Raw genomic sequence first — 13025 nt, 5'->3', positions numbered from 1 at the left:
GCAGAGAGCTGACTCGGAAGAAGATTTGAATGACCTTGTTTTGGGTGTTTCCGCTAGTTACCACAGTCACAAATTAATAATATCGTAAACATGAATGAAAACAACATTTTGCTTTTTGGTCTTAATTCATGGCTAGGCATAAGATCTACAGTGTGGTTAATATTAGGGTTAAAGTTAAGTTGAAATCACATTTTAAGAAGAATAAATTCTACAATTATGCGGGGTTTACCACTTTGTGGCTGTGGTAACTAGTACGGAGAGTTTTGTTTTTGTCAGGACGAGTTTGACAACATTTCGCATTTAATCCCCTAGCTAGCGAACTAATATTCTTCGATCATGGGGAAGTCTTTTGCTAATTTTATGTGCAAGAAAGATTTTCACCCGGCATCTAAGTCAAATATAAAAAAGGTAAGTGGCAAATCTTTGGTATAGATTTGCTCACCAGGAAGTAACGAGCTTGGTTAGCTAACTGACGTATATAACCTCATTTGGATTTAGCAAGCTAACAGTTATCTAGCTAGCTGAAGAAAATGTATTTCCAATTTGAACGTATCACATCTAGATGTTATTTACTTGTGCGAATAATGATCCCTAGCTAGCTACTATAGGCATATAGTTTCGTTAAATCAGTCAGCTAACATTGGCTAGCCAGTAAGACGCTAGCTAGCTAACAAATCACATTGTACGTTATTGGTCACATACACATGGTTAGCAGATGTTAATGCGAGTGTAGCGAAATGCTTGTGCTTCTAGTACCGACAATCCAGTAATATCTAACAATTCCACAACTACCTAATACACACAAATCTAAAGGGATGGAATAAGAATATGTACATATAAATATATGGATTAACAATGACCGAGCAGCGTAGACAAGATGCAATAGATTATATAAAATACAGTATTAACATGAGATGAGTATGTAAGATATGTAAACATTATTACAGTGGCCTCGGCGCCCTCTGCTGTTTCCTGAAGTCCACAATCATCTCCTTTGTTTTGTTGATGTTGAGTGAGATGTTCCTGACACCACACTCTGAGTGCCCCCACCTCCTCCCTGTAGGCTGTCTAGTTGTTGTTGGTAATCAAGCCCACTACTATTGTGTTGTCTGCAAACTTGATGATTGAGTTGGAGGCGTGCATGGCCACGCAGTCATGGGTGAACAGGGAGTACACGAGGGGGCTGAGCACACACCCTTGTGGGGCCCCAGTATTGAGGATCAGTGAAGTGGAGATGTTTCCGACCTTCACCACCTGGGGGCTAACAACAGTTGTTGACTAGCACATTAGCTAGCTAACTACATTATGTAACATTCAGAAAGATAGCTAGCTAGCTATGTCCCATAGATACAGTGCATTTACTAGGATACAAATATGACTTGGCTATTCTCAATGTTATCCATTTTACCATTGTACAGGTATGGATAGCAGAGCAGAAATTAACATTCGAGAAGAAGAAGCAGGAGGACCTCATGAATTCTTACCTAAAAGAACAAGACACCTACAACAACAGGTGGGTTACAGATATTCCTGAGGATCTGTGGCTGCACAACATGATCCAAATACTTAGATCTCAAATATGCCTTTACATAGGACTTCTTATTAGTCTCTCATTATTTAACCACTGGAAGTTTGTGTACTTGTCATATAAACATATACCTACATTTTGTCTTGTGTAAAATCACAGCTCTAATTGATCACATAACCGATTGAAACCCATTGTCTGACGTTTCGGCTGTTAAAACCTTTCTCCTTAGACTGTTGATGGGAGATGATCGTGTGAAAAATGGTCTCAACTTCATGTATGAAGCGCCACCTGGAGCAGACAAAGGTAACTACATCAATCCTGGTTCTGCTGCTTTAGATGGGCATTTTTTCACCATACAAAACAAACCATATGACTTTCCACTGATCTCTGCTCTCTTTTCTCACGCACTCTCCACTCTACTGAGAAGAAGAGACCAAAGAGGTAAGCACCTCATGTTTAAAACCCCTCTCTTGTTTAGAGGCTTAGACTTCTCTAAGAAAGCATTAATACACTGAACAAAAATAAACAACATGTACATTGGTCTCATTTTTCATGAGTTGAAATAAAAGATCCCCACATTTTTTCATATGCACAAAAATATTTTTACTCCACCAAATTTGGTGCACAAATTTGTTTTACATATCTGTTAGTGAGCATTTCTCAGTTGCCAAGATAATCCATCTACCTGACTAGTGTGGCATATCAAGAAGCTGATTAAACAGCATGGTCATTACTAAAGGTCGACCGATTATGATTTTTCAATGCCGATACCGATTATTGGAGGACCAAAATAGGCCGATACTGATTAATCGGCCAATTTATAAAAAATAAAATAAAAATGTTTTTATTTGTAATAATGACAATTACAACAATACTGAATGAACACTTACTTTAACTTAATATAATACATCAATAAAATCAATTTACCTCAAATAAATAATGAAACATGTTCAATTTTGTTTAAATAATGCAAAAACAAAGTGTTGGAGAAGAAAGTAAAAGTGCCATGTAAGAAAGCTAACGTTTAAGTTCCTTGCTCAGAACATGAGAACATATGAAAGCTGGTGGTTCCTTTTAACATGAGTCTTCAATATTCCCAGGTAAGATGTTTTAGGTTGTAGTTATTATAGCACTATTTCTCTCTATACCAGTTGTATTTCATTAACCTTTGACTATTGGATGTTCTTATAGGCACTTTAGTATTGCCAGTGTAACAGTATAGCGTCCGTCCCTCTCCTCGCTCCTCCCTGGGCTCGAACCAGGAACACAACGACGACAGCCACCCTCGAAGCAGCGTTACCCATGCAGAGCAAGGGGAACAACCACTCCAAGTCTCAAAGCGAGTGACTTTTGAAACGCTATTAGCGGGGTGCGCGCTAACTAGCTGGCCAAATCACATTGGTTACACCAGCCTAATCTCGGGAGTCGATAAGCTTGAAGTCATAAACAGCTGCTGGCAAAAGCACGAAAGTGCTGTTTGAATGAATGCTTACGAGCCTGCTGCTGCCTACCATCGCTCAGTCAGACTGCTCTATCAAATCATAGACTTAATTATAACATAATAACACACAGAAATATGAGCCTTAGGTTATTAATATAGTCGAATCTGGAAACTATCATCTCGAAAACAAGACGTTTATTCTTTCAGTGAAATACAGAACCGTTCTGTATTTTATCTAACGGGTGGCATCCATAAGTCTAAATATTCCTGTTACATTGCACAACCTTCAATGTTATGTCATAATTACATAAAATTCTGGCAAATTGGGCGGCCCAAACTGTTGCATATACCCTGACTCTGCGCGCAATGAACGCAAGAGAAGTGACAATTTCACGTGGGTAATATTGCTTGCTAACCTGGATTTCTTTTAGCTAAATATGCAGGTTTAAAAATATACTTCTGTGTATTGATTTTAAGAAAGACATTGATGTTTATGTACACATTGGAGCAACGATACTCACCGCATCGATTATATGCAACGCAGGACACACTAGATAAACTTGTAATATCATCAACCATCTGTAGTTAACTAGTGATTATGATTGATTGATTGATTGTTTTTTATAAGATAAGTTTAATGCTAGCTAGCAACTTACCTTGGCTTACTGCATTCGTGTAACAGGCAGTCTCCTCGTGGAGTGCAATGTAAAGCAGGTGGTTAGAGCATTGGACTAGTTAACTGTAAGGTTGCAAGATTGAATCCCCCGAGCTGACAAGGTGCTCAGGAGTATTTCTGTCTGCAATAAAGCCCTTCTGTGAGGAAAAACACATTCTGATTGGCTGGATCTGTCTCCCCAGTGGGAAAAACACAGGAAAAACACATTCTGATTGGCTGGATCTGTCTCCCCAGTGGCTGCGCCCCTGCCCAGTCATGTGAAATCCATAGATTAGGGCCTAATGAATTTATTATAATTGGCTGATTTCCTTCTATGGACTGTAACTTAGTAAAATCTTTGAAATTGTTCCATGTTGTGTTTAGATTTTTGTTCATTTATACTCTGGTAAATGTTTAAAGGCAAAAGGGTGTTGGTTTATTATTCAAATCACATTTTATTGGTCACATACACATGGTTAGCAGATGTTAATGCGAGTGTGGCAAAATGCTTGTGCTTCTACTTTCAATAGTGCAGCAATATTTAACATGTAATCTAACAATTCCACAACAACTGCCTAATACACACATCTAAGTAAAGGAATATGTACATATAAATATATGGATGAGCAATGACAGAGCGCCATAAACAAGATGCAATAGATGGTATCAAATGCAGTATATACATACATATGAGATGAGTGATGCAAGATATGTAAGCATTATTAAAGTTCTATACGTTGTATCTTCTCTTATAGGAAGGTGAATCGGAATACAAGTTTGAGTGGCAAAAGACGGCCCCTCGAGAGAAGTAAGTCTGTAATTGTGTTGATCGGTACAAACATTTAGATGTCTTGAGTTTAAATGTATATTTGTTGATACTTTCTCTTTCATCTTTTTAGATATGCCAAGGATGACATGGCTATTAGGGATCAACCATTTGGAATTCAGGTGAATATACACTACCGTTCAAAAGTTTTAGAACATCTACTCATTCAAGGGTTTTTCTTTATTTTGTATATTTTCTACATTGTAGAATAATAGTGAACAAGACATCAAAACTATGGTATGTGGTAACCAAAAAAAGTGTTAGACAAATCAATATTTCACGCAGTCTCCTCTGAACGGTTGATGTTGCGATGTCTGTTACTTGAACTCTGTGAAGCATTTATTTGGGCTGCAATCTGAGGTGCAGTTAACCTCTCTAGGGTATCCAGTGAGATTGCAGAGCGCCATATTCAAATACAGAAATACTCATTATAAAAATTCAGAAAACAAAACATATTTTACATAGGTTTAAAGATGAACTTCTTGTGAATCCAAACACGGTGTCAGATTTTTAAAAAAGCTTTACGGCGAAAGCATACCTTGTGATTATTTGACAACATAGCCCAGCAAACAAATAATTACAAACCGTAACCAGCCAAGTAGAAGAGTTGCACAAGTCAGAAATAGAGATAAAATTAATCCCTTACCTTTGATTATCGTATGGTTGCACTCAAGAGACATTAATTTACTCAATAAATGTTCCTTTTGTTCGATATAGTCTCTTTATATCCAAAAACCTCCGTTTTGTTCGTATGTTTTCCTCAGTAATCCACAGGCTCAAACGCAGTCGAAACAGGCAGACAAAAAAATCTAAATTGTATCCGTAAAGTTCATAGAAACATGTCAAACAATGTTTTATATTCAATCCTCAGGTTATTTTTAGCCTAAATGATCTATAATATTTCAACCGGACAATTAACGTTGTCAATATGAAAGATATAAATATATAAAAGGTATACAAGAAAGGCACTCTCTCGGGATTGCGAATGAAAAAGCTCTGTGCCACTGTAGGGTCCACTCATTCAGACTTGTCTTACCCGCTCATTTATCAGAATACAGGCCTGAAACCATTTCTAAAGACTGTTGATGTCTAGTGGAAGGCATAGGAACTGCAATTTGAGTCCTAAGTCAATGGATACTGTAATGGCATTGAAAAGAACTACAAAACCAAAAAAAACTACTTCCTGAATGGATTTTTCTCAGATTTTCGCCTGCCAAATCAGTTCTGTTATACTCACAGACACTATTTTAACAGTTTTGGAAACTTTAGAGTGTATGCATATCATATCTTCTGGGCCCGAGTAGCAGGCTGTTTAATTTGGGCATGCTTTTCATCCAAAATTCCGGATGCTGCCACCTACCCTAGAGAAGTTAACTTCTTAGGGATCAAATCTCATTAACGGGATTGATTTGACAACATCCGTTGAAATGGCAGAGCACCAAATTCAAATTATATTACTATAAATATTCAACTTTCATGAAATCACAAACTCATGACATTCATATTTCAACCCGCCGGGCGCGACACAAAACTCAGAATTATCGATATAATTCATGCCTTACCTTTGAAGATCTTCTTTTTTTGGCACTCCAAAATGTCCCATAAACATCAAATGGTCCTTTTGTTCGATAAATTCCATTATTATATATCCAAAATGTCCATTTTATTTGGCGCATTTGATCCAGAAAAACACCGGTTCCAACTCGCGCAACATGACTAAAAATGTCTAGTAAGTTACCTGTAAACTTATTCCAAACATTTCAAACAACTTTCCTAATACGACTATAGGTATTTTTAACATAAATAATCAATACAATTTAAGATGGGATGAACTGTGTTCAATACATGACGAAAACAAAGTGGAGCGTGCTTTCAGGTCACGCGCCTCTAACAAACAGTACACTTCACTCGGCCCTCGTTCTGAACTGCACTACTACTTCATTACACTAAGGAAAACCATCAACCAAGTTCTAAAGACTGTTGACATCTAGTGGAAGCGATAGGAACTGCAAGCAAGTGCCTTAGAAATCCAGATCCCTATAGATCTGAACAAATAAGTTCTGTTATACTCAAAAAAACATCATTCAAACAGTTTTAGAAACTTCAGTGTTTTCTATCCAAATCTACTAATAATATGCATATCCTAGCTTCTGGGCCTGAGTAGCAGGCAGTTTACTTTGGGCACGCTTTTCATTCAGACGTGAAAATATCGCCCCCTAGCCTTAAGAAGTTTTAAAGTAATAATGGACTGTCGTTTCTCTTTGCTTATTTGAGCTGTTCTTGCCATAATATGGACCCGATCTTTTACCAAATAGTGCCATCTTCTGTATACCACCCCTACCTTGTCACAACACAACTGATTGGCTCAAATGCATTAAGAAGATAATAAATTCCACAAATTAATTTTTAACAAGGCACACCTGTTAATTGAAATGCATTCCAGGTGACTACCTCATGAAGCTGTTTGAGAAATTGAAATTCCAAAAGTGTGCAAAGCTGGCAAGGCAAAGGGTGACTACTTTGAATATTCTGAATTCTAACATTTGTTTAACATTTTTTTTTTTGGTTACCACATGATTCCATTTGTGTTATTTCATAGTTTTGATGTCTTCCCTATTTTTCTAAAATGTAGAAAATAGTAAAAAGAAATAAAATAAAAAATAAAGGCTTGGAATGAGTAGGTGTGTCCCAACTTTTGACTGGTTGTGTGTGTGTGTGTGAACCTTTTTATAATAGATTAATGTGCCCATTTATGTTTAATTTAACTATTGATAATAATCTGCTGTTTTAATATCATCATCGTCAGCGCTAGATACTCTTCTGTTAACAAACGTGTGTTGGAATTTGACACTTGGTGGCGCTAAAGGAAAAGGATCATGTTGAACTGGGGATTACAATGTGTTTATTTACGTTACGTCATGCATACCTGCGTAGCAGGTCCTATTATAGGTATGAGTGATGGAATGAATGGATGTAAGTTCAGTCTTATCACCTGTGATTCTCAGGTTCGCAACGTGAGATGCATCAAGTGTCACAAATGGGGCCATGTGAATACAGACAGAGAGTGCCCTCTCTTCGGCCTGTCTGGGATCAATGCCAGCGCTGCACCCACAGAGGAAGCAGGTACAAAAAACAATCTGTTTTTAATTGACCTATCAGGGTAAGTAGAGGTTAAAAAAAGTTAGCCAGCTGGTAATTATGAATAGTATTTCACAGACATAATGGTTTATAAAGAATTCATATTTTCATTCTCAACTACAAAATTATATGTTCTTCACCAATTCCTTTGAAATAATTTGAATAAAGAACTTAATAACTTTTTAGCAATATATGATGCACCTATGGCGCACAAAACAATTCTATAATAATTTGTCCAATAGAATATAATTCACTATTACATTGTATATTTGTGAAAAGTCTATATTAGAGCTGGGACAATAAATTGAGTTATCGATACCAAATACTTATCGCAGGCATTTTGCTGATTTGGTTCATTATGATAAGTAGCCTATATAGAGAAATGTGAAGTTTGAAATGAAATCCGTTTGCTAATATGGGTGATTTTTTAATAGGACAACTGATGGCTACAGCCCTCAAACTAGCAGTAGTAGTTTAAATTATAATTTTAAAATCTGTGGTGCACATTGTTATAAACTTATCGTTCTATTTGTTATCGTGTCAATTCAGGCAGTTTATTGCAATGTGGATTTTTGTAAATATCACCCAGCTCTAGTCTGTACCATGTAGCAGTAGTTGCCATCGTTTCTGGTGTCCTGTGGAGCTGATTCTGACTGCTACAATCAGGAAGTGGATTCGTCAAGTAATGTTAACCGTGGGACAGTCCTGTGAATGGCGTTGATAGTGTAGGCCATAATGGAGCCCCTCCTGTGCTGGGAGAAAAATGAAAGTATTGTGTATTCTGATTCCCTTAACCACTGCTTTGGGAGAATGATATTGTATGATTTTGCTCAACCAGAAGACGAGTGAGTTGATTTGGTATCCCTTTCTGTTAACAAAGCCACCCCTGAATTCCCCACTGTGGAGGCCGTGGTGGATGTGGTCAGACATCAATGGGACTTTGAGGCTGTGATTTGTGCTAACAGGTCCGTCAATGCACCCCTCTGAGTTAATGGCGGAGATGCGGAACAGTGGATTTGCCCTGAAGAAATGTGTCCTTGGGAGAAATTCTACTGTTTGTGATCCATCGCAGGTAATCTTCTGTTCATCTTCTCCCCCTGAAGAAAAACACCAACAATACCCATGGCAAATCCCTGGTCTAAATGTGATTGCTGCAAACTGCCCAATTATCAGAGTAAACCAAACCACTATTCCAGTCGCTTCAAGTTTAACATTAGTCTCATCACATGTGACCAATTGACTAACTGTGGAAATTATAGGATTGTTACAATACAAGATGCGGTGGTATTTATAATGAACAAAAATATAAACGCAACATGTAAAGTGTTGGTCCCATGTTTCATGAGCTGAAATAAAATATCCCAGAGATTTTCCATATACACTAAAAGCTTATTTCTCTCAAGTGTTGAGCACAAATTTGTTTACATCCCTGTTAGTGAGAAATTTGCCGTTGCCAAGATATGCCACGCCTGTCAGGTGAATGGATTATCAAGAAGCTGATTAAATGATCATTACACAGGTGCACCTTGTGCTGGGGACAATAAAATATCATTCTAAAATGTGCAGTTTTGTCACACAACACAATGCCACAGATGTCTCAAGTTTTGAGGGAGTGTACAATTAGAATGCTGACTGCAGGAATGTCCACCAGAGCTGTTGCCAGAAATTGTTAATTTCTCTACCATTAGTCGCTTCAACATCGTTTTAGAGAATTTGACCGTACATACAACGGGCCTCACAATCGCAGATCACGTGTAACCATGCCAGCCCAGGGCTTCCACATCCATCTTCTTCACCTGTGGGATCGTCTGAGACCAGCGACCCGGACAGCTGATGAAACTGGGTTTGCACAACCAAAGACGTTCAGCACAAACTGTCAGAAACCGTCTCGGGAAAGCTCATTTGCGTTCTCGTCATCCTCACCAGGGTCTTGACCTGACTGCAGTTCGGCATCGTAACCGACTTCACTGGGCAAATGTTCACCTTCGATAGCCAGTGGCATGCTGGAGAAGTGAACTCTTCACGGATGAATCCCGGTTTCAACTGTACTGGGCAGATGGCAGACAGAATGTATGGCATCGTGTGGGTGAGCGGTTTGCTGATGTCAACGTTGTGAACAGAGTGCCCCATGGTGAGGTTATGATGTGGGCAGGCTTAAGCCCTTGACAACGAACACAATTGCATTTTATTGATGGCAATTTCAATGCACAGAGATACCGTGACGAGATCCTGAGGCCCATTGTCGTGCCATTAATCTGCCGCCATCACCTCCTGTTGTCGCATGATAATGCACGGCCCCATGTCGCAGGATCTGTACATAAATCCAAGAAGCTAAAAATGCCCCAGTTCTTCCATAGCCTGCATACTCAACAGACTTGTCAACCATTGAGCATGTTTGAGATGCTCTGGATCGTCATGTATGACGGCGTGTCCCAGTTCTTGACAATATCCAGCAACTTCACACAGCCATTGAAGAGGAGTGGGACAACATTCCACAGGCCACGATCAACAGCCTGATCAACTCTATGTGAAGGAGATGTGTCGTGCTGCATGAGGCAAATGATGGTCACACCAGATACTGACTGGTTTTCTGATCCACACCCTTATCTGTGACCAATAGATGCATATCTGTATTCCTAGTCATGTGAAATCTGTAGATTAGGGCCTAAGGAATTTATTTCAATTGACTGATTTTTTTTCTCCCCCTTATGGTCTGTACCTCAGTAAAAATCTTTTGAAATTGTTGCATTTGTATTTTTGTTCAGCAGATGTTATTCTTGTCTTACTTGCTTCCTCTAACCATTTGTGACATATCTTCTACATGAAATGTATATGCACGCTTAGTTAGTATTTGCTCTTTAATTATCTTGAATTGTGTTCCACTTATTGTTCATTGTTTTCCTGCTATAGGAGTATGTCGCCAGTGAAGAAGAGGAGGATCCGGAGGTTGAATTCCTGAAGTCGTTGACTACTAAACAGAAAGAGAAGCTTCTCAGGTAGGAGAGCATTCATTCATAGATGTAGTTGTTTTGGATGAAAGTATGCTCATTGTAAAATAAGACACAAGATGATTCATTCAAAAATAAAGGTAAACGTGATCCACTAACATATATTGTCTTTCTTTTTTTAAAGGAAACTGGATCGTCTAGAAAAGAAGGAGAAGAAAGACAAGAAGGGCAAAAAGCAGAAGAAGAAGAAGAGTAAAGGAAAGCAGAAGAAGCATGATAGTGATAGCTCCAGTGAAAGTAGCAGCAGCGATGGTGACTGTGACTCAGACTCTGACAGCAACTCTAAGAGCCAGAAGAAAAAGAAGAAGAAGAAGAAGGACAAGAGAAAGGACTCCTGTTGTGATAACACGAAGAGTGAGGGACTAGTCAACAGTAAGACCAAGGCCGCCTCCCACAGGAGCAGGTCACGGAGCCCAACCTCCAGACCGAAACGGCACGAAGACGATACCAGAGAGAAGAAACAAACGAGGGCTGAGCCAGGCAGGAGCGAGGGCAGAAAGCACAGTCCAGAGAGAAAGATGAGGGTGGAAGAATGTCAGGAGAGACACAGACATGACAGCAGGGAGAGGCAGAGAACCAGCTGCAGCTCCCAGCCTGGCCCAGAAGGAAGCAGGAGCCGTGAGAGAGGTAAAGACCAGGTTCACAGTAGGGATGAGGGGAAAAGTAGACGAGAGAGGAGTAGAAGCCACGAGAGAGGGAGAGAGAGGCGAGGTAAAGAGAGGAGTAGAAGCCACGAGAGAGGGAGAGAGAGGGGAGGTAAAGAGAGGAGTAGAAGCCACGAGAGGGGAGGTAAAGAGAGGAGTAGAAGCCACGAGAGAGGGAGAGAGAGGGGAGGTAAAGAGAGGAGTAGAAGCCACGAGAGAGGGAGAGAGAGGGGAGGTAAAGAGAGGAGTAGAAGCAGGAGTACGGGCCGAGGGAGGGAGAAAAGAGCCAGAAGCCGAGATAGAGCTGAGAGAAAGCGCTAAACTGTGAGAGTAGACAATCTTACAAAGTGGGACAGTAATAGCATACCTTTTTATTTTGCTGGCCTAAACAAAGTGAATCTTTTTCCACACGTGTAATGTTTTCAATGTTTTATGATGCTACTGTAAAATGTATTTTTTTTTCTTTAAGTGTGGTCACTTTATTAAACATTAAACAACACATAGAAACCAAAGTTTTAGTAGCCTGCACAGTATTGGTCATGTTTTTATGTTACCTGCTATTTGACTGCTACAGCATCATGAGAGCGAGGCCCTCAAATGTTATTTTCCTCCACTAGAGGGCAGCAGTAGATGAAAAATAACTTGAACCACAGAAATATTTGTCACATTGTCTTGCATGCACTTCATGGTTGTCATTTTATTCATGATAACTGCAAAATACTAAAATAATATTATAGTAAATCGAAATGAACATATTTTGGTTTGGTGAAAGTGTAACAACCCACTGGGCAATTATTATGATTTATTTTTTAATCAATGTTTCCCCACGTCATTTAAACAACAAAGTATGTGACGTTGAACCAACGTGGAAAACTGATTGTCAAAGTAATGGAATTGGTATTTTTTCCACCCAACTTTCACCCTAAATCAAATGGCATGGTGAATTGTTTTGTTTATATCACACATTAGTTGACAACTCAACCAAATGTTAATCAGAACTAGACATTACTGTACAAAACAAATGATGTCTGTGCCCAGTGGGAAACTGTTATGTTCCCACATGCTTGTAACCGTGTTTCATCACATTTGTTACAAGTCTAGCCTAATTATGTAGACTTGTTTCACAATGGTATTTTGCAACAAGTGCCCTAAACAGGAGCATGGTTGACTAATGACATTCAATCTCTTGAATGTTCAGTAGCCTATGCGATCCATATGAGTATGTCTGCATACATGATTAGTGTGTAGAACTCAAGTTTGTTTCAAATGTTTAACACTGAAGACCCAATTCCGAATTGAAGTCGATGCATGTAATTTTACCTTTAGTGTAAAACTCAATGCATGGTTTACGCAACACTGCGTGCCTATTGGCCTTTAGATATTACTTGTAAGCTGCCTGCATGACAAGATCACCATGATGGACAAAACCGAAGAAACCATGAGGTCATTGGGGTTCATTTGAGCTATTGAACAGTTTAACCTACGAGTCGGTATTGGTTTGGGAGCCATACATTTTTGGAAAAGCCATAGCAATTAGCTTAGATGGATAACTAATGTCGATATGATATGCTTTGATCATTCCTGGTCAAAAAAAGTCGAGAATTACTTGCAACGTTTTGTTTCAGTCGCTTCACATTTGTATATTCTGTGTAGCCAATTTAACTCCAATAATGCAGGGAGGTGTGCATCTATAGGCCTATACTTTAAATGCTTTAGGCTATCCAATTGGTTTGATGAATTGTAATTTTGTCATTATCACAAGAAAAATATTTTTGCCATCTTCCA

General features: G+C 38.9%; 1 protein-coding gene across 1 annotated transcript; it reads left to right on the top strand.

The window, feature by feature from the left end:
• Window positions 1–55: 55 nt before the first annotated feature.
• On the top strand, window positions 56–11752 carry cir1 (corepressor interacting with RBPJ, CIR1). Its single transcript, XM_046361635.1, has 10 exons — window positions 56–408; window positions 1419–1513; window positions 1758–1831; window positions 1956–1969; window positions 4380–4432; window positions 4524–4572; window positions 7456–7573; window positions 8554–8660; window positions 10499–10584; window positions 10721–11752. The coding sequence occupies exons 1-10, from the start codon at window positions 337–339 to the stop codon at window positions 11559–11561; spliced, it is 1509 nt and encodes a 502-aa protein (XP_046217591.1). The 5' UTR covers window positions 56–336; the 3' UTR covers window positions 11562–11752.
• The last annotated feature ends 1273 nt before the right edge of the window (window positions 11753–13025 follow it).

The sequence above is a fragment of the Oncorhynchus gorbuscha genome, linkage group LG01 (genome assembly GCF_021184085.1).
Source record: "Oncorhynchus gorbuscha isolate QuinsamMale2020 ecotype Even-year linkage group LG01, OgorEven_v1.0, whole genome shotgun sequence".
NCBI lineage: Eukaryota > Metazoa > Chordata > Actinopteri > Salmoniformes > Salmonidae > Oncorhynchus > Oncorhynchus gorbuscha.
The sequence above is the reverse complement of the archived record's forward strand: the minus strand, read 5'-3'. Positions and strand labels throughout refer to the sequence as shown.

Coding starts and splice junctions, on each gene's coding strand:
- cir1 (XM_046361635.1), top strand. CDS start 337: ATGGGGAAGTCTTTTGCTAATTTTATGTGCAAGAAAGATTTTCACCCG. Junction 4,433..4,523: donor AAGACGGCCCCTCGAGAGAA/GTAAGTCTGTAA, acceptor TCATCTTTTTAG/ATATGCCAAGGATGACATGG. Junction 4,573..7,455: donor ATCAACCATTTGGAATTCAG/GTGAATATACAC, acceptor TGTGATTCTCAG/GTTCGCAACGTGAGATGCAT.